General features: G+C 42.7%; 1 protein-coding gene across 5 annotated transcripts in view; it reads left to right on the top strand.

Annotated features, from left to right (window-relative positions):
* Nucleotides 1-2,505: 2,505 nt before the first annotated feature.
* The window catches only part of SLC37A1 (solute carrier family 37 member 1), a 41,394-nt gene continuing 24,726 nt past the window's right edge, over nt 2,506-19,173 (top strand). For 2 of the 5 annotated variants that reach the window (XM_082056212.1, XM_082056211.1), the window contains exons 1-10: nt 2,508-2,745; nt 3,896-3,958; nt 7,011-7,178; nt 8,826-8,907; nt 9,786-9,912; nt 12,289-12,367; nt 13,233-13,368; nt 14,901-14,977; nt 16,809-16,975; nt 17,721-17,758. In XM_082056212.1, the coding sequence (XP_081912338.1) occupies nt 7,123-7,178; nt 8,826-8,907; nt 9,786-9,912; nt 12,289-12,367; nt 13,233-13,368; nt 14,901-14,977; nt 16,809-16,975; nt 17,721-17,758 (762 nt within the window). In that variant the 5' untranslated portion in view covers nt 2,508-2,745; nt 3,896-3,958; nt 7,011-7,122. Of the gene's footprint in view, nt 2,746-3,895; nt 3,959-6,908; nt 7,179-8,825; nt 8,908-9,785; nt 9,913-12,288; nt 12,368-13,232; nt 13,369-14,900; nt 14,978-16,808; nt 16,976-17,720; nt 17,759-19,173 lie in introns of all 5 variants that reach the window. The other 3 variants (XM_082056210.1, XM_082056209.1, XM_082056208.1) reach the window with 3 other exon arrangements.

Below are 19,173 nucleotides of genomic sequence, written 5' to 3'. Positions count from 1 at the left end.
TGAGGCTCTAGATTACATGTTATTTTAAAAAATGTTATTTGTGTTCTGTTTTTTAACCATTTACTCCTGGCTGTGGACTTCCTTTTATCTCTGGCAGACATCTGGTCCTCCTTTGATAACTGTACACCAGAAGGCTGTTGTGCAACCAGAGGCATGAGCTCACGCTGCTCCTTCTGTGTTCTCACTTACTTGACGACTTCTGGCAGCTGGAGCTGCTGGTGACCAGCACTGGCACAGTAGAGAGAGCAGCTGTGCCAAGTGTGGCAGCCAGCAGGTCCCAGTGATGTCAGAGGAATGGATTAGGAGGGACCTTTATTTTAATGGGAGATGCAGTTTCTACTTTAAGTAGGAAAAATATCAGGGGAGTTTGTGGCTGTTTGGCTCGTGCTTTTTGCAAGTTGCCTGTAACTGAAAATATAAAGATACTCAAGCAAGGTTAAATTATTTAAGTAACTTAAAAAGAGGCAAGACAAAATAAAATTTTTTTTAAAAAAAGGATCCTACATGATGATGACAGTTGTCATGATTATTTGAGATGGCTAATCATGTATACAAACAAATGCACTGCCATGGGCCTGACCTTTTCTGCTGTAAAGAGACAAAGCCTCATTTCTGCATGTGCCTGTGCCAAGTCAGAATAGATGGTGCCTGGGTGCCTTCCTGTGCTGCTGCAGAAGTGCAGCCACATGATTCACACAAATCCCTTTTCCTAGGGGAGCATTCCCTGTCTAGTTTTGTCTTTGCTAAATGGTTGATACAGAAGAAATGACAAACATCAATATGCACAGATGCTTTGCTCTGTCTGTAATTACCTCATCTATATCTGACCTTAACGTGTGCTTTTCCACCCTAGAGAACAAATGAGCCCTCCATAAGACAGTGGTATTTCTGCAATAAGCCTGCTTAGAAGAATAGAGAGGCTTGAAGTATTTCCTTGTCCGCTTCTTGCACCATCATATGTGGGACAGCAAACGTGAAGAGCTTAAGAAGCTCTGAGACATGCCTGTCTGTGCTTCACCTCCAAGTGTTAACAGTCACCTAAACATAGTCCTACTGCCCAGAGCATCAGCCATTTCAGCTGAGCTGATGGGGCTCTGGGATAGATGATTTTTTGTTTGGATTCACAAGGGACACAGGACTGTACTGTCCAAAAGCCACTATGCACTGTCCTTTCCCCAAAACACTGGGTGAAATCGTGGTTCGTCTTATACTGCATGATGGTTCTGTAAAAGCAGTGCTAATGCAAGACCTTTTGATGCTGAGTAGTGGCTTTGGCTTTTATCTGTGAACCAAAAATAATCTCCTTAGATTGCCGCTAATCAAGAGCAGTGCATTAGCTTTTCAAGTAGGAACTTTGTAGCATTTGGGGAACCAAAGTGAAGACTTTTTTTTCCAACCTTTGATTCACTACTTACAAACCTCAGATAGAAGGATGTGAGCCTGAGCAGGAATCAACAACAGCTGCTCTAACACCCACCTGCATTGCAATGGCCTGGTGGAACTTTGCCACCCTGGTTCTGCAAATGACTGGAGAAAGCAAAGGAAAACGCCACTGGGATCATGGACCAAAGCTGAGCATGTGTCTAAGTGTTTGAAATGTGGGGTCTAAGTAATTTCATACTGGGAATCAAAGTATCTTTTATTGGAATTACCAGCATAGGCAGTGTGAGAAGGAAGAGACAAAACAAACCAAAACATTCTAGTGAATGCCTTAAGGGGGTGGCTTGTGCCAGGCAGGTGATACTCTACAAGGGACAAACAGTTATACAGATCAATTAAAACCTGCACGTGGTAATTGTTAGCAGCTATTCAGCTTTGGATGAAGTAGAAGCATGGCATTACCAGCACTGGTGAGATGGTCATGATAGAGGAATACAGCTGCAAGTATGCATTTATATAAATAACTAAGCTTTGAAACATACACATTTGTTGAAAATGAAAATGTGCTGCAGGATGAGAACACCAGAAGGCAAATAAAATAAATAAATATTTTTTTCTAAGAGTGCCACTGATTTTTTCCGTCATTTTTTGGGAGACCCGGTGCGTGATTTCCTAACGTTTGCGGTTTGGCAGCAGAAGTATCACGCATTTCACGCGGGCAGCCGAGAGCGCTGCAGCACAGCACCTGTGCACACCCGCCGGGGCCAGGACCGGCCTGGGAATGCCGGGCAACGGCGCCGGGCCGCCCCCGAGCCGCCGTTCTCGAACGCGGGGGAGGCTGCCGGGGTGATAGATGGGTCGGCGAGGCCTGCGGGCAGTACCAGCTCAAGGAGTGGCTTTTGTCTCCCCAGCGGGACGGGGGTGGGGTGGGTCCCCCCCGAGGAGCCGCCGCCTGAGCCCCGCGGCGGCAAGGTCCAGGGAGCGGGGGAGGCCGGGCCGCGGTTCCCTCCGCAGGCTGCGCCCGCCGTTACAGAGGCGGCCCGTAGCCTCTGCGGGGCGCGCTGCCCGCACGGACCGGCCCGCGGCGCGACTCCTACCGGCCGCCACGGCCCGTCCCACCCTAGCGGTGTGTCCCGCTGCCCGCCGAGCCCAGCCGTGGCGCAGCCCGCCCCGCCACCGCGGGGCGCCCTCCTCCGCCACGGTACGGCGGGGAAGGGCGCGGGCAGGTAGGTGCCGCCGCGCAGCTCCCGCGGCCGGGCGGTGATCCGCAGCCGCGCCCGGCCGCGCAACCCCACCGGGCTCGGCGCAGGCCAGGCAGGAAGCAGGAAGCTACCAGCGGCGGGAGGGCGAGAGCGGCGGTAGCGGGTAGGCTCAGCGGGCGGGGGGGCGGCCGTGCACCTGCCGTGCCCGCGGCGGGGGCGGAGCGGGGGCGTCGCCGCCGCCGCTTCCCGCGTGTGGGGCCGCGTTCCCCGCGGGACTGCTCGGGGGTGGCGGCGGCCGGGGGGTGTCTTGGCGCGGCGGCTCTTCTCCGCCGGAGGCGTTGGGAGGGCGGCTGCGGTGCTGCCGGCACTCAGGCGTTCACCTCCCCGGCCACCACCGCCCCCGGCTCTCCGTTTTCTTTCCTTTTGTCTGGCTTTCCCCATTTTAACTCTTCGAGGCTGGGCTGCTTGTATGACCCCCCACCCCCGCCTTCCTTCGCCCCAGCCGGGCCCCGGGGAGGATTGTTTTGGGGTCAGCCCTTGGTTTAGTTAGTAGCGGAGGGGACAATTGTGAGCTTGTGCCCCTCCGGGTGCGCGGCTGCAGGCAGGATGCCGCTGCCCGGTGGTAACCCAGAGGCACAGACCAGCCCTCAGCTGGCGTTGAACTGCCCGAAACCTCTTCGGGGGCAGCAAGCGGCAGCTCCCGGAGGCCGCAGCCCCTGGTAACGCTGGGGGAGAGGCGTGTGCTGGCACCCTGCTCCTCGTTCTGCCCCTGAACTGGCCCCGCGGGGTGCGGGGAGGCTGTCCCCGGCCTGGCTGGGCGGCCGCCCCGGCTGCCACCGGGTCATCGGGGGTGCCGTGGCCCCCGGTGCGGGGCGGGTGGTCACGCAGGGTCTCGGGACGCAGGTGTGGGTTTGCTGTGTGTTCACGAGCTCTCTCATCCCACGTTGTTAAACTGGGATTAGCTGTTTTTTGCTTTCTGTATTAAACAGAAGGAATATGGCCGTTACAGGTCCAAAGCCGATGGATTTGGCAGTTCATGGCTCAGGTGCCGAGCAGTTGGGTGTTAAACCTAATATGCATTAGATCTGCATGTGCCTAAAAGTCCTTTTGAGTCCTGAAGGGACATCCTGATGAGGACTCCCCCCCGTCTGCATACACAGAATTAATTGTCTGCCCTCCAGTGGAACTGTGCACAGCGGGGCAGGAGCTTCTCGCTGTGTCCCTGGCACGCAGCACAGCTGAGCCAAGGTTTGCAGTATGATTATTTGCAGTGGTAAACGCCAGTCACGAATGACCATATTTTCCTGAAACAGGGAGGGAGCTGTGTTTCAGCCAGTGCAGCAGGAAGCCTGAAGAAGCAGTGCAAAGTTTGGAAGGTAAATATGGATTCAAAGTAAGTACCAGGATATTGCTTTATATGTTGCAGTACAGCAAGGAGGAAGCAAAAGTGTTTGTTTTCATTGCCAGGTAAAATAGTTGCTGAAAATGAGAGAATGGAAAAACAGTTTGGGTGATTCAAATGGAGCTTGTCCTTGGGCTTCATTAGGAGAACGGAAATATAAAGGATATGTTGGTAAACTATCAGTTATGCGTTGTAGCCTGTTAATGTAATTTCTGGAGAATAGCTCGGTTTTAAAATCCATTTGAATCTGCAGCAGGATGTAGTCTTTATAACCTGTTATCACAAGTTTTATTGCCAGAAGTTTCTTTGCTTTTGTAGAGGAAGTTTCATTTACCTATTAAAAGCACATGAATGTCAGAGGAACTTGCAGATATATGAGGGCAGAGGTAATCTGTTGACGAGTAAATGAGAAACTCGGGTCTGTGTGCCTGCGGTAGGTAAAATGAAATCAGCTCCTGTCAAAGAGAGTTAGGCTGTAGTTCCCTCAATGCTGCTGGTAGTCCAGTTGCCTTTGTGACTCTGGATTTACAGCCAGGTTGCTGTTAGGAGGTGTTGTGAGTACGATCAGTGCAGCAGGTGCACAGATGTGCAACCTTGTGTGACCGTTTGGCATTGAAACCTCTCTGTAAGATATGTGAAGCCTTTTTTCTGCTTACACTACAGCTGTTAAATAGTAACCTGCTAAACAATTACTTTTCTGTGATGACAATTACCTTGTCCAATTATATTTTAAGGGAACTGTTTAAAGAGGTTTATGACCTCAGATTTTTGTTCCTTTTTGGTTTCTCACTTTTTTTTTTCCTGTAAATGAGTGTTACCTCACTTAAAATGTGACGACCAGTTAAATAATAGTTTTGATGTTTGGGATAACTGTGAGTGAGGGGAGATGGTGTTTGTGATCACCCTGGAACAGGTCTGTTACTGCTGGAAGAAAAGTTCACTCTTCTGCTGGGCTGCTTGTGCCTACCTCTTCTTACCTTTCTTCTCCCACTTGAGCTATCCACAGCTCATTTCAGCCAAACATGAAATTATTGACAAGCAGTTATTTGTTTGAAATTAGAGTGCAGCTGACCTAACTAGCTGGCTGTGGCCGTAAGGGGCAGTCCCACCTTTAGTCCCTGCCTTCATGCTCCTACTGCTTTGGATTCATTCTGCGTATTAGTTTTGTGGCCAGAGAGTGAGTTAATATTCTCTTTTGGATCAGTTGTTTTTCAGGGTGGGTTTTCTGATAGATGAGCCACCTGAACCATCACTGTATCGCTACAAGGTCTGACATGGAGACAGAGACCTGCAGCTGGGGTTGGGAGAGGGGTGAAGGGTTGCCCTTTCCCTAACCTTTGCAGTCTCAGGGAGGAGGTAGGAAGCTCATGTTGGGTGGGAATGATTGCTGGTTTGCTGGTTAATTGCACAACCAGTTATCTGATTCGGGGCAAGGAGAAGGAGGTGGAACATGCCAAACAAGATTAGCAAGTCAATTCAGTTTTAGGGGAGGGAGGTGTCAAGCTGAACCAGGACACTGTGGAAAAATTAAAGGTATGACAAAAATGTGTAAGCATAAGGGAGCAGACGCTTGATCTTTTGATGGAAGACTCTGTTAAGTGAAGACGTGGTAGTTTTCCTCCATTCCTGGGGAAAAAGCCTATGTAGATAGTGAAGCTTTCAAGTTTTCAGTTTTGATGCAACAGATGCTGTTTGGTGTTGTCATTCAGCTGGTGGAGGAGGAGTAGTTTTGATTTCTGTAGAAAGATGAGAGAAGAGGGGATCACAGCTTTGCCTGCCCCGTGTCAGTGTCCAAAATTCCCAGGTTAAGACAAACCCCTTGGTCTTGGCAGGTGTGTTTTCCTCAAAGGAAATTTTGCTGTAGCTCTCCTCCTGTTGTTTCCCAGGAGAGCTAGTCCTGTGTTATACCAGCTTCCCATCAGGATCGTGGTTGTGGCTGGTGCTGCCACTGGGCTACCGGGAGGGCAGGGATTATGTTGTAGACCATGGTGTGTTATTTGGCATCCTGCTGGGGTGGCTCTGCTGTTAGCACACAGGGAGTGAGGCTTGGCTTGCACACCTGAGCTGCAGTCACACCTTTTGCCTACAGTGCCTTTTGTCATCTTACTCAACAGTTGGCTCAGGCTTGCTGAGAAATAACAGTGCAGCTAGTTCCTGCTGCAGTACCTGCAGTAAAGGGTACTGTGCATCTTTTTCTGCTGAGGGATTCAGCCTGAATTTGAAGAAACAGGAGGGGCTCTGCAAGATTTTAAACCAAACTGAATTGATGCTGCCACAGTCTCAATTTTCCCTTCATGTCAGGTACACACGTATGCCTGCCTTCTCCTTGGGGCTGGATGACTGTGTAGGGAGCTCAGGTGGTGGGAATAACTTTTTTTTTTTTTGCTTTTCCTTCTGACAATGTGGTGCTTTGTGCAGCACAGATACTGGGACAGGGAAATTAGGCTGGAAGAGAAAGTGCTGGTCATGTCTTGCTGGCAGCATTGTTCAGCAGGACCGCTCAAACTGGAGGAATCTGTTCTGGGCTGACAACACTACAGTAGTTTTTGAACAAATTTCAACTTCATGGATGTTTCCGATGTGTTAAAATAGATCTTTGTGAGGTGGGGAATTGCCTATTTGTAGTCTTTCTGAGACAAAGGCAGAGTGTTTTGATGTCAGCTGGCTTTGAATCATGTTCTAAGTGCATCTTTTCCTTGTCTCCCCTGTGCTGTCTTCTCAAAGTAGATTATACATTATAAAATTCAGAAAAGGCTGTGATTTATATTGGCTTAAAATTCTCCATTGCATTTTTGTTGTCTGGAAGGTTAGTAATGGTAATTACTTGTTTCTGAAATAGATAATTGCTGATTGAAATGTTATTATTAGAAAATATTACAGTAACTTGATAAGAATATTTACTTATCATCTTCTCCTGTTTGAAGATCAGCAATTAACAATTGCCACGTCGTGACTGAAGGTAAAAAAAACCACCCAACACTACAGGGAGATCAGCTCAGCAGCATATCTTCCACATTTGTTAACAGCCTACCATCACACAGCTTTGGGAGGATCTTTTCAACACATTCTGAAGGACAGATAACGTTGTCACGAGCACATAATTGTGTCACCTAAAATTTGATGCCAGCTGTAGAGTAGATGGCTCAGCTTCCTCTTGGGATTCGCTTCATCACTTCATTTTCACGGGATCAGTGGTAAGTCTGGAAGTATGGTGGTGATCTTTGTTTTGGGTTATGTGAGTTTGTGTCTGGGGACGATGATGCTGTTGCCTTGCTCTATTTTTGCTTTTTTCATTGCTTAGTATATACAGCAAGAAAATATAGTCAGTTGTATAGTAAATAAATATTGCTGAAATTTAAAAAGTGACATTTAAAAAGACAGACCCTTTCTAGTTAAATGTGCTAGAGAGTAAAGTCTTTTTTCCTTTTCTTTGCAAGGTATGTATTTGAAGGGATGCATTTCAGATTTGTATTTTCAGACTCTTAGTTGGGAGGGGTGCTTGAGGTTTTCTTAACCAGAATTGTATTTTCTCCCTCATAATTGGATGTATAATATACGGTTTTATGTCCTGCTACTGTAATATTAAAAAAAAAAAAAAAAATCTTGGAAGTTGGATGGCACCAGTTCTTGTGCTTTCTGAGATAGAATTCTGAGGCAGTTGTGTGTGAATAACAAAAAAATAACAAATGAAAGACCAAGCGCTTCCCGCTTGAGCAATTTTCTTACATGCTTTCTCTAGTAAAGCAGCAAGGATAAAGTCATTTCAGTTTTACCAGTTGTGAGGATGTTTTCAGTTATGGTGGTAAATAACTCAACTTGTGGGATAACTCACTCTCTAATTAATGTCTCTCTGAATATGCCAGAACTGTAAAACCAGACCCTTGTTATGTAGAAGTTTATAGGGCAGAGAATTATTTAAAGAGGTTAATTTAAAATTAGGGACCATAGTAGGCTGTGTGATATCAAATCTTTGTATGTATTTATGTACTTTTATTTACGGATGTTAATTTTAGGGTCAAGGCTACAAGCAGCCAGTAGATACACTCCAATCTCTGTGTATTGTTAAAAGCACAAATCCACAAAACACTCTCCTTCTTGAAAAACTGAAACATGCTGCAGGTAGAGAACAGAACAGATGGGATTATCTTTGTTTAAGGCTTGCTGTGACAGGGAGTTTGAGATGCCCGTTTAATTCAGATGAACTGCAGAAAGACCCAAGGATGACAGTGAAGGTACAAGGGAAAATTCCTTCCCAATCTCAAAGCTGGTTAATTATGTCTGTGTGCTACAGCTGACAGTACACACAGTCAGTGTCAGTCCCCTCGTCTGTCTCTAGAAATGGCTGATTTCTATTGTTACACAGGAAGGGAGAAGTAAAACAAAATCCTAAAACCAGTGAGGAAGGAAAGAAGTAATAACCCACAGTACCAAAACTGACAATTCACCAAGCCATCGTTTATGTGCTAATCATATGAGAAAAACAGATGAGACAGTGAAATGTGAAATCTGATTGTTGGTGTGTTTAATATTGAACTGCCTTTGAACAGCTCCTAAAGGAAGCTTGCAAAGAAGGCAGATCAGTGCTGTGGGCTCCAGAGCACTGCCCTGTGGTCCTGCCCATAGGGGTGTGGTACCCAGCTGCCCCCCAAAGCCAGCTCAGAGCAGATGTGGTAAAGCAGAGAAACTGCTGGGGTGGTTTCTCCGGCTGTTAGAGAATGGGGAAAAAGTTGTCTTCCACTGTTATAAGGTTGTCAATGACTTGTGTAATACTTTTGTGTAACTTAAAGCTAAAAATAAATCTGAATTAAATAATCTTCAAATACTTTGCTTCTATATTGTAGGTACAGAGCCTTCATTTTCTCTCTCACTTTCTTCTTGTACGCCAGCTTCCATTTATCAAGGAAACCTATTAGTATAGTTAAGGTAAGGAAGGTTATGTCCTTGTTTAAACATCCTTCTAATCCTATCAAACACGGAAGTAGTCATCTTTTTCAGCAGTTCCTTTTGTGACAGCAGTGTTAAACTTTAACTTGGAATGGTTTGAAAGCTGGGATACTGATGAAGTTAGTACACGGTGACATTTACTTGATAAATTTTAGCGAGCCCACACCTATAATATTGTGTAAACTTCTGATCTTTGGCCTTAACACTTGAAACAGCTGTGCCTATGCTAAAGACTATTCGTGTGAATTAGTCTCATTATAGATACTTAAGAGCTTACAGGTTTACATTCATATCTTTGAGAAAAGTTGCTCATAACTGATGAGTCAAAGGTGATAAAAATCTACTGGCACTTACAAGACTGTTCCAAGTACTGTTGAGCATCATAGTACTAGTTGTCTGTACACTTGAGACTCTGTGGGATATATATATTTTTTTTTAGTTTCTCCTGTTCCCAATGAAGCTGTTGGCAAAATATTATCTAATTCTGGGTTTGTTAGTCTAATCTTTGGCCTGTATAACTTGCCAAAAACAAATCAAATCTCCCAGGATGCTATTTTAAATAACTGATGAGTAACAGTGAGCAAAGTAGCTTGATGGTAGTGAAGAATTTTGAAATTCTGCATTAGCTAAAACACCAGTTCACTATAGCATGTTGTTTCTAACCACATAATTACTCTGTCTTGTAATGGTGGCTTCACCCAGCAAACTGCCAAGCAGTTAATGATGGCTAACAATTTTACTGGTTTCATTTGGTTTGACATGGGTTCATATAGAGCTAAAATTGTTAAATTCGTTGCTGTATCGCATTTAACAGTCACAAGTTAATTTTACAGTTTCAAATTTCCTTTTCGTGTCAGGGAGAGCTTCATAAACATTGTGCTGCTTCACATGAAGTTCAACTCAGCTCCTACAAAGAATATGCTGCCCAGATTCAGCCTGTCAAAAAGCTGTCTAATGTATCTCGGTGTGGTTGGGAGCCATTTGGTAAGTGTTGTTTTTTTTGGTTTGGTGTTTTTTTTTGTGGGTTTGTTTGTTTGTTTAGTTGGTTTTTGTTGTTGTTTTTTCAAAATAATGAGCTGATATTCATAATTAGATTGTTTGCCTCTTGCTGATTCTTCTTCATGTGAGGGGGGATTCAGGAGATGTATATGGGAGGAGTGTTTTGTTTTCAGTGTTCTCATTGACTTTTCCGAAGAAAGTTAAGTTTTGACTTACTTTATGGTATCTTTCTTACTTTAAGTCACTTAAACAACTTGTTTTATTTTACCTGTTACAGCTATGAGATGGTTTCAGTAGATCAGTTTTCAGTCAGAAAATGGGATTTGTCTTTAGAATGTCTATTAGGGCAAAAAAGGGGGTGAAGAATAAAATAAGTCATAATTTTCTGCTTTTTTCCTTCAAGGTCAAGCAATCATTTAAATGAAATTACTTGGTGTTTATCTAAATTGGAACTTTTCAGAGTCCCTATCTGCCAGAAAGAATATTTTTTTTCTTCCCATTTTAATGGAGAAAAATGTGAGACTTTATTGTGGAATAGAGTTGACAACTTACTGAATAGCTTATGAACCTGGCCTTTTACTTAAAGAGGAAAATACTTGCCTACTAACAATTAAATTTGAATTTAATTGTGTTTGGATTTAATGGAGATTTTGAATCATTCATTGGCACTTTTATCACTACCAAGAATGTCAGTGGAGTAGAATAGTACATTCTGCCAATGTGCCAGTCTGCTCCGGTCTATCTAGCCATCCATTCTAATTATTCTTCAATTAGAAATTAAAAAAAAAAGAAGTCCCACGCTGTTAAAAGATAAAGATCTGAGCCTGGGTTTTCTGTGGACAGAAATCTGTGTATTAACTGCCTGCTGCAACATAATCAGTTTACTGAAGTTATTTAGTCCCACAGGTTTATAATTACATTGGGATGAAGTTAAATTTGATTGCTGTTGATCTTGGACCAAAGAGAGACTGAGCTTGCTCATCTAAAACACTAGTTAGTTTTCTTAATGGAGACTCCTGAGCTCCAGTGTCCTCGTTTTTCATGAATACACATTACTGCAAAGCAGCCCCTTTGGGATGGCACTCTAGACTTGTTCTTTCTGCTCTGTTTTTGAGGCAGCATGAGTGGCAAGCTGGGAGTAACACTGAAAGAAGGAAGGATTTAGTGACTATTACTTTATTCTCAAAGTCAATGGGAATTGTGGTTCCTTGCAGATACACAGGGTATGAGCTCAGGTCTCTGGAAACTAGATTTGGTATTCCTGTTCCCTCCATCCTGCCTGCAAGTCCCATTTAGTTGTGATTATGGTCACTTGCTGTACAGAGCAGAAACCTGTTGTTTTTAAACAAGACTTCTGTCCCTGTGCCTTATGAGTAGTTGGAAAATTAAATGTAAAAGGCTATAACCATTTCAAAAAATCAAAACCATATTAAGCTGATTCCTTGAAATCCTGTATCATGATGGAGTTTTTTTAGCCATTTTGACTTTTAGGACTTGAAACACTTGCAACACATCTTTCCACTTAACTATAGAGTCGGTTAAAGTTTGGATTTTCTTTTGTTTAAGGAGCCATAAGAAAAGGCCACCTCGTTAATAGCTGGTGTTTCTTCTCTTCCAAAATGCTATTTTGAATAAGGTGGAATTAAGAACGGACCTACAAATGTAGTTTAAGAAGGACAAGGAATTACTGGAGGGAGTCCAGTGATGGCTACGAAGATGATTGGGGGCCTAGAGCATCTTTCTTATGAGGAGAGACAGAGAGAGCTGGGTCTGTTCAGCCTGGAGAAGAGAAGGCTGAGAGGGGATCTCATCAATGCTTACAAATATCTCAAGGGTGGATGTCGAGAGGATGGGACCAGACTCCTTTCAGTGGTGCCCAACAATAGGATGAGGGGCAATGGGCACAGACTGAAGCATAGAAGATTCTGTCTGAATATGAGGAGAAACTTCTTTACTTTGAGGGTGCCAGAGCACTGGAACAGGCTGCCCATAGAGGTTGTGGAGTCTCCTTCTCAGGAGACATTCAAAACCCACCTGGACACATCCCTGTGTGATCTGCTCTGGGTGAACCTGCTTTAGCAGGTGGGTTGGACTAGATGCTCTCAAGAGGTCTCTTCCAACCCCAACCATTCTGTGATGTTTTCCTAATACGTTACAGCAAAAGGGTCAGTTGTAGGAGGTTGGTTTGTTTGTTTGTTTTAATAATATGTGTTTTGCAAAATGAATACTTAAGTCTAAAAGTGTCCATTGAAAATTAAATGTCAGTGCATGTCCACTAACGTTTTTCTTGTAATATGTAAAAATAGTTGGGAAGTTATTGGTCCATTTAAGCTGATAATGTGTTTTGATAATTATTCTTAGATAAGAACAACTACAAACAGTTACTGGGAGCACTGGATTACTCATTTCTGTGTGCATATGCAGTTGGAATGTACTTAAGGTAAATTTCACTGTCTTGGAAACCTCCTTCATTGCTTACTGTTAATGTATGTGGCTGTACTAGTTCTGAGATATTGTCCTTTCCCACTCTAAAGTTTCTCATGAAGAGAAGGAGAACTTGAGTGTAATTATCCCATCTATGTGCTAGTTGGTGTGGAAGGAAATGCATCATCTTGAGTCCACAGTGGTATCGTACCTGTTGGTATGTAGGGAGCTTCCTACCTGGTCCCGTCCTGGTTGCCTTGTGCAGGAATATCTTCCAGCTGACAATCTAGTCTATGTTCCCTTTGTATGCAATATGAAGCAGTATATGCTGAAATAGAAGTTGCCAAAACTTATCAGTCTCCCAGCTTGCGCATGTAGACTAAGATGATCGTCCTGGCTTTCTCTGTAGTCAAAGGACAAAAGCAGATGCCAGGACAAGGGGTGATGGTTTTAAACTAGAAGAGGGGAGATTCAGGCTAGATTGTGAATTGGAAGATCTTGAACTAGATCGGGTTGCCCAGAGAGGTGGTAGATGCCCCATCCCTGGAGACATTCCAGGCCAGGCTGGACGGGGCTCTGAGCAACCTGATCTAGTTCAAGACAGTAAATCACTTGCAATGTGCTTCAGGGGGGTGTCTCTCCAAAAGGTGGTTGTGCAGATGTCAGCATGTGGAAATTAGCGAACACGAAAAATTTGTTGATTTTTCCTGTCAAGTGATAAATATTGCTCGTGTGCCATTGTCAAGAAAAGCAGCAGTTAACAGTAAAGTTTATCCTCAATCAGAATTAAACAACACAAATATATTCTTTATTTGTCAAGACTTGGGGTATGATGTGATTATAACTGTTGCCTTTCTTTTTATTTCTTTCCACACTCTAAGTGGAATAATAGGAGAACGGCTACCTATCCGGTACTATCTGACAGTCGGGATGCTTGCCAGTGGACTCTTCACTGCAATGTTTGGATTGGGCTATTTCTATAATATACATAATCTGTGGTTTTACATAATGGCCCAGGTAGGCACAATGTTATTTAGATACTCTGAGTTTCCATGGTGCTGTTTAATGTTGTACTGGCTTTTTTTTTCAGTTGCCAACAGTGATTAGTGGTTGCATGGGAAGATGTAAATCCTGGCGCATGTTGTCATTGATGACAGGCAGAAATGATAGAGTGGATAGCCCCAGGTTGTTGGTGGGTTTTTTGGGGCTTTTTTTGTGTAAGAAATCTGTGAAAACAAATCAGTGTGTTTCAATCAGTGTCAAATCAATGATAAAATCTTTGCAAGCTTAAATGTGGGCGAGTTTTAAAACAAATGTGTTTACTTTTGTCAGTCTGCCAAGACCTGAGTGACACACCCTGGCTTTCTCTGCAGGAAAACTACATTTATGCTGCTAATGATGAACAGTCTCCCACATCGGTGGGGCTGAGAACAGTCAGCTTCTGTAATGAGATTTCATTGTGTGAGATTTTTCATAGCACTTGTAGATCTAATCAGGCGTTACAAGAATGTTTACCATTGACCTAAAATGGAATTTAGGTCAGGACCAGGATCCAGTTGGCACCTCTGAGTCATTTTGGACAGGTCTACACCTTGCACTGCTGCTGCCTTTGTGTTATTGCAGCAGCACTTTCACTGCCGGCATGTTTGCACGGTGTTGTGCAATGGGGCACACAGCAATGCTAACTGGGGAACTGTGAGCTTTTATAAACATTTCACCAAGTTGTCCCTTCAACCATGTCACTGCTCCAGTGCTATTGGCTTATGTGGCTTCCAAAACAGGATCCGGCTCCTTTGGGGTTAAGCTAAATACTTCTACCAACACCACACTGCTGCGTTGTGTGGTCTGTGAATCTTGTAGTACCAAGGGGGGTCTTGCACCCCCAGCCTAATTGGGTTTTGTTGGGTCGAGTGAGGTGGTTTCGTTGCATGTTCAAATGCTCACTGTACATGTGAATTGGTGTGTGATCTTTGTGTTAATGTGTAATTCTAGACAGGGAGCTTTTTAGGAGCTGAGATGAGTTATGATCTGTGCAATGTGGAGGCTGAAATAGTTCTTACTTCAGCCTGAATATAAGTTAAGTTTCCCCTCCCAGTTTATCTACACATGTCTGTTAAGCATTTTAAAGTTAATGCTCAAACTTATCTGGGCTCCCCTGAAGCTTTATTTTTTCTCGCTTGCTTCGATTGCAAACATGCTTACTGAGATGAGTATTATGTTACTGTTTGAGTGTGAGAAATTTGTTTCTTTGTTCAGTTCAATACAATGTGATTTTTTATTTTTTTTTTGTAAGCATGTGATTGAATTACTATTTTCTTGTGTTTTAAATCATAAAATTATTGGAGAGACATAGGTAGAGGGAAGAATCTCTGGAATATCTGCAAAACACTTTAACTTGTTTATTCTTGGAAAAGAATAAACACTAAACTTCTAAATTCAAAGCATTTGTGTAGGCTTCCTTTTCCCAATGCAGCAGTCGGCAGGAATTGTGTAGGAACCTGAATTATTATAGGGTATGTTTATTTATTGTTATTTTTGTATACTTTCAGATAGCTAATGGGTTGGTGCAAACTACTGGCTGGCCGAGTGTTGTTACATGTATTGGCAACTGGTTTGGAAAAGGAAGGTAAATAACATGTAATCCAGAGTTTTGAAAGTACAAAACAACATGTTCTGGGCTTTAATATTATAGTAATTTTAAATATCTTGCTTTTACTTCAGTGGTTTTTTGGTATGAAACAAGCAGTTAGGTAGATCTTTGAGAGGAGTTTTCTTTGTTACGCTGATTAGTTTCTATATCAGTTTGAAATATTCTCTCTCATGTCAAAACAGTGTTGTGTCTGTGGTAGCTGTTTAGCCTAACATTTAATTTTTCAGATGAAGTATTTCAGAATTACATTAGGAGTAATTCTTACAAATGTTAACAGTCTAAACCCACTTTTAATAAAGGCTGTTATTATGCCATTTTAATGTGGAATTTCTTGTGTTTTTATTTGTGTTTCAAAGCAGTTGTGAGGGTGTAACTCTAAAAGTATCTTTCTGTCTAATGCCTTTTTTCCTAACGCACAGAAACTTGAAAATGTAATTAAAATAAGAAAATACACATGGTAACTGATTTAAGGTTTCTTTTTGCCAGTTTCTTTAAATATCCTCTTTTTCCTTCATCCTGCATAGAGATCACTCATAATGTTTATTATGTCATACCACACAGGAGTTTTACATAAATTTTACAAGAGCTGCATGCTAAATCCCCTCGTTCTGGTAATGGTTGATGCATGTAGCGTATAGTAATGCTACTGAAGTGCCATCCGTTGTGGGTACATACCATTGAGTGAACATTATTGTCAACTGGTTCAAGAGAACGACATGAAAATTAAGTATATGCTTTATATATAAAATCATGGGATAGTTGAGAAGATGTAGGCTCAGACTAGTTTTCTGTAGTCCCTGCAGCCTTTTTGGTGAATGTTACAAAATGCAAAGAATGATAACCATCGTACAGAACTGAACAAAATGGGCAAGTCTGTACAAAACAAATACATTTTTTCAGATTTTGCTTTGTGCAAAAGCAACAGCCTTTTCTTTTAGGAGGCTGCATAGTGGACTGGTGGATAGGGCTCTGATTTGAATGTCCGCGGTCTGAGTCTTGATTTTGCTACAAATTCCATGAAACATGAGCAGACCTCTTAGATCCTGTTTTCAACCAAAGGAAAATACTTGGTTTAGTTTAGTCAAATTGTGTTGTTCCGGATAAACTCTGGCTAAGGGCAAGGCAGTTTCCCCACGACTTACAAGGAAAAAAATACCTGTTAGCTGTCATGGCTTCAGTATTATTTTTGTGGTTTACATTAGCTCAGCTGGAGATATTCTACAGCAGTTCTAACCTGGGATTTCCAGGCAGACAGTTTGATGTGCCTGTTAGCCAAGCATTCACAGGCATTGTCTTCCACTAGTGCTTGGCAAGTCCCGAATGTGATCAGAAAATACTGAACTTGCTCTCCCCATCCTGCACAGATTGTTTTCTTCTGCCTGATGAGTCTAGCATATCTTTAAAGCATCAGATTACTGGTGCAATGTGTTTGCAGGAAGATTTTCATTCCCAGAAGCATCAGATTTAGTTTGCACATGCTACGCAACATCTGCGTGCTTGCTTTTATCAGAGAAACTCTCTTGCTCTCTTGAGCAAGCCCTAGTGGTGCCTTTAAATGCCATTAAATGCAGGATGAGTTCTGTCATGCACAGAGAAGTATTTAGAACACTTCTATTAATATTTAGGTGCCTCGAAATTGCCAGATGGAAGACTGTAGCATAAATAAGTGGTCAGTTAAAGAACAGTAAGATTGCAAATATTACACTAACACCACAGATAAACAGTCACTTTTTATACACTTTTCTCAAGATAGTAATGCTTATTGTTGGAATAATAAGAAATATTTGTGAATTTTTTTTAAATGCAGGAGAGGTTTGATCATGGGAATCTGGAATTCACACACTTCAGTGGGAAATATCTTGGGATCCTTAATTGCTGCTTATTGGGTGTCTACGTGCTGGGGTCTCTCCTTCGTGATGCCTGGTGTTATCATTGCTGTGATGGGGATTGTTTGTTTCCTGTTTCTTATTGAACGTAAGTGCTTTAATGGGGTAGAACCATGGAGGGCTCATTATGGGGGAGGAACACCAGCTGTTTAAGCTAAACGACCCATGCAAAATATATTCCTCAAGCTGTGCCAATACTTAAATAACTTTTTCCTGGAACACTAGACAGAGAAGAACCTGTGTAAGTCTAAAGAGTTCATACACTCAAACTCTGGCATACCTGAGAGAGTAACACTTCCAAGTTCAGTCCACTGGCCTGTCATTATTTCTCAGTTTCTATAAATTGTTCAAGTGTATCTTAGCAGAATGCCCCACCTGGCTGCAGTGTATATTCTGTGCTGCTGTTCAACCTGTGCCATCCATTTTTTGTGCTACGAAATACAGAAATCAGCTGATAGAGATTTTGTCACTTTAAATTAGAAATTAAAAAGGAATACCCTGTCTTGTCCCTACATAGACTCAGAGGTATTAGCATGAATGTGTATTTTGCTGTAACTGTCCTGTCTTGGGAAGTAGAAAGTTCTGCAGAGATACCTAGAATGCTGTAATGAGCTGGACTGCCAGAATAGCACTTAATGTGGTCGCAGGATGAGAAGGGTACCATGAAACATCCTTTTCTTTCTCCCCAAAGCTACAGTTACATATTTCTACCAGGGCTGCATCTGTGTTGTCTGTACTGTTAATTTATTGTTGGCAAATGATACTACTGGTGTTTCAAGAGGGATTCATTGTGCTTCTTTTCACTATTAAATATGTGTGGTATTCTATTTCAGATCCTAAAGATATAAGCTGCTCCTGCACACTATCCAGTGTAAGTGAATGCTGCTTCTGTTTTGATTTTTTCCACCTAATACATGTGTTTATTATGATAGTTCTGGAAATCAGATAATCTGCATGGCCCTTTTGTACCAGGCTGTTATAACTGAGCCTATGCTTGAGGGAATGATAGGTCTTCTGTGGTTCACTGGTAAAGCAGCAGTTTACTTTCTATCAAAGCGATGTGAATCAAGATCTGAGTTTGTTTTAACTAAGATTTGGCAATAGATTGTATTACTACACTAAACCAAGTAAAAACTGTTTGTCTTTTTTTTGGGGGGGGGCGTTTCTTGCTTTCCTCCAGTCTTCCTGGCCATCTCCAGAGCATTTTGACCTGTCTCCTGCTGTTGCATTCTTTGTTTAGGCATGACATAGCCTAAACATAGCTGCCAGACATAGCTGCCAGACATATCCTGTGAAGGGTCTCACTGTTTGAGAACCCTGTATTAGGCATTGCAGAAAGTAAAGAGCAAACAGACCTTTTCCTGATGTACCATCAATGACCCATGCATCTGTGGGTTTGGGAATGGAAAGTGAGATGTTCCCGTGGGTGGAGGGAAGGACAGTAGGAGCACATTACTAGGGAAAAGAGGAAGCAAGGGAGGGATATGAAGCTGAGGTGGAGAGGCTGCAGAAGTCAGTCGGTCTGACGGTGAGCTTAATCACGGTGTAATATGGCCTTTATTTAAACAAAACTGACATTAATGAAGAGCTATGAAAAGGAGAGAGAAATGTTCTGTGCTTAGTGGTATGTCTCATGTGACAAATCAATGCTTTAGTTTTTGTGGTATCACAGAATAATTTTGTTTGAAGGGACCAGACCTCTGGACATTGTATGGTCCTACCGTGTGTTCGTATTAGGCCAAAATTTGACATAGGATCAAATTGTTCAGGGCTTGCCTGTTAAATTTCTAAATCCTCAAGGATGGAGATGTTGTTTATACATAGATTTTTTTTTTTTGTTTGTTTTAATATACACTGGGGTTTTTAGAATGCAATGATCACATGCTTTACTGGCATCAAGTAAGTGAATCGCGCTATTGTATGAGAGCTTATACTTCAGGGGCTTAAATTTTGGCAAGGTAGTGAACTTCACTAAGCTGTAAATATACTGTCAATGCACACAAACTGCGGAACTCATACTGCCTGGATCATGAGGGAAGATGCGACTCTCTGGACACAAGAGTCTGAAAATCCAGCATCAGAGATTGACTGCTTAAGGCACTGTTGAAGCAGGGTTGGAGTGTATGTGTGTCAAATGTCTAAGCTTTCTCTGGGTTGCTGAATATTGCATGTATACTTCCTTGTGCCATTGTGGCAGCAAAACTCAGAACTTTTAATTGTTTCTAAAAGGAAAGTTTTCTCTCTAAGTATTAGTGTAAAGTTGTTCAAACACTATTTTAAAAGTAG

The sequence above is a fragment of the Streptopelia decaocto genome (assembly GCF_964273445.1).
Source record: "Streptopelia decaocto genome assembly, chromosome: 1".
NCBI lineage: Eukaryota > Metazoa > Chordata > Aves > Columbiformes > Columbidae > Streptopelia > Streptopelia decaocto.
The sequence above is the reverse complement of the archived record's forward strand: the minus strand, read 5'-3'. Positions and strand labels throughout refer to the sequence as shown.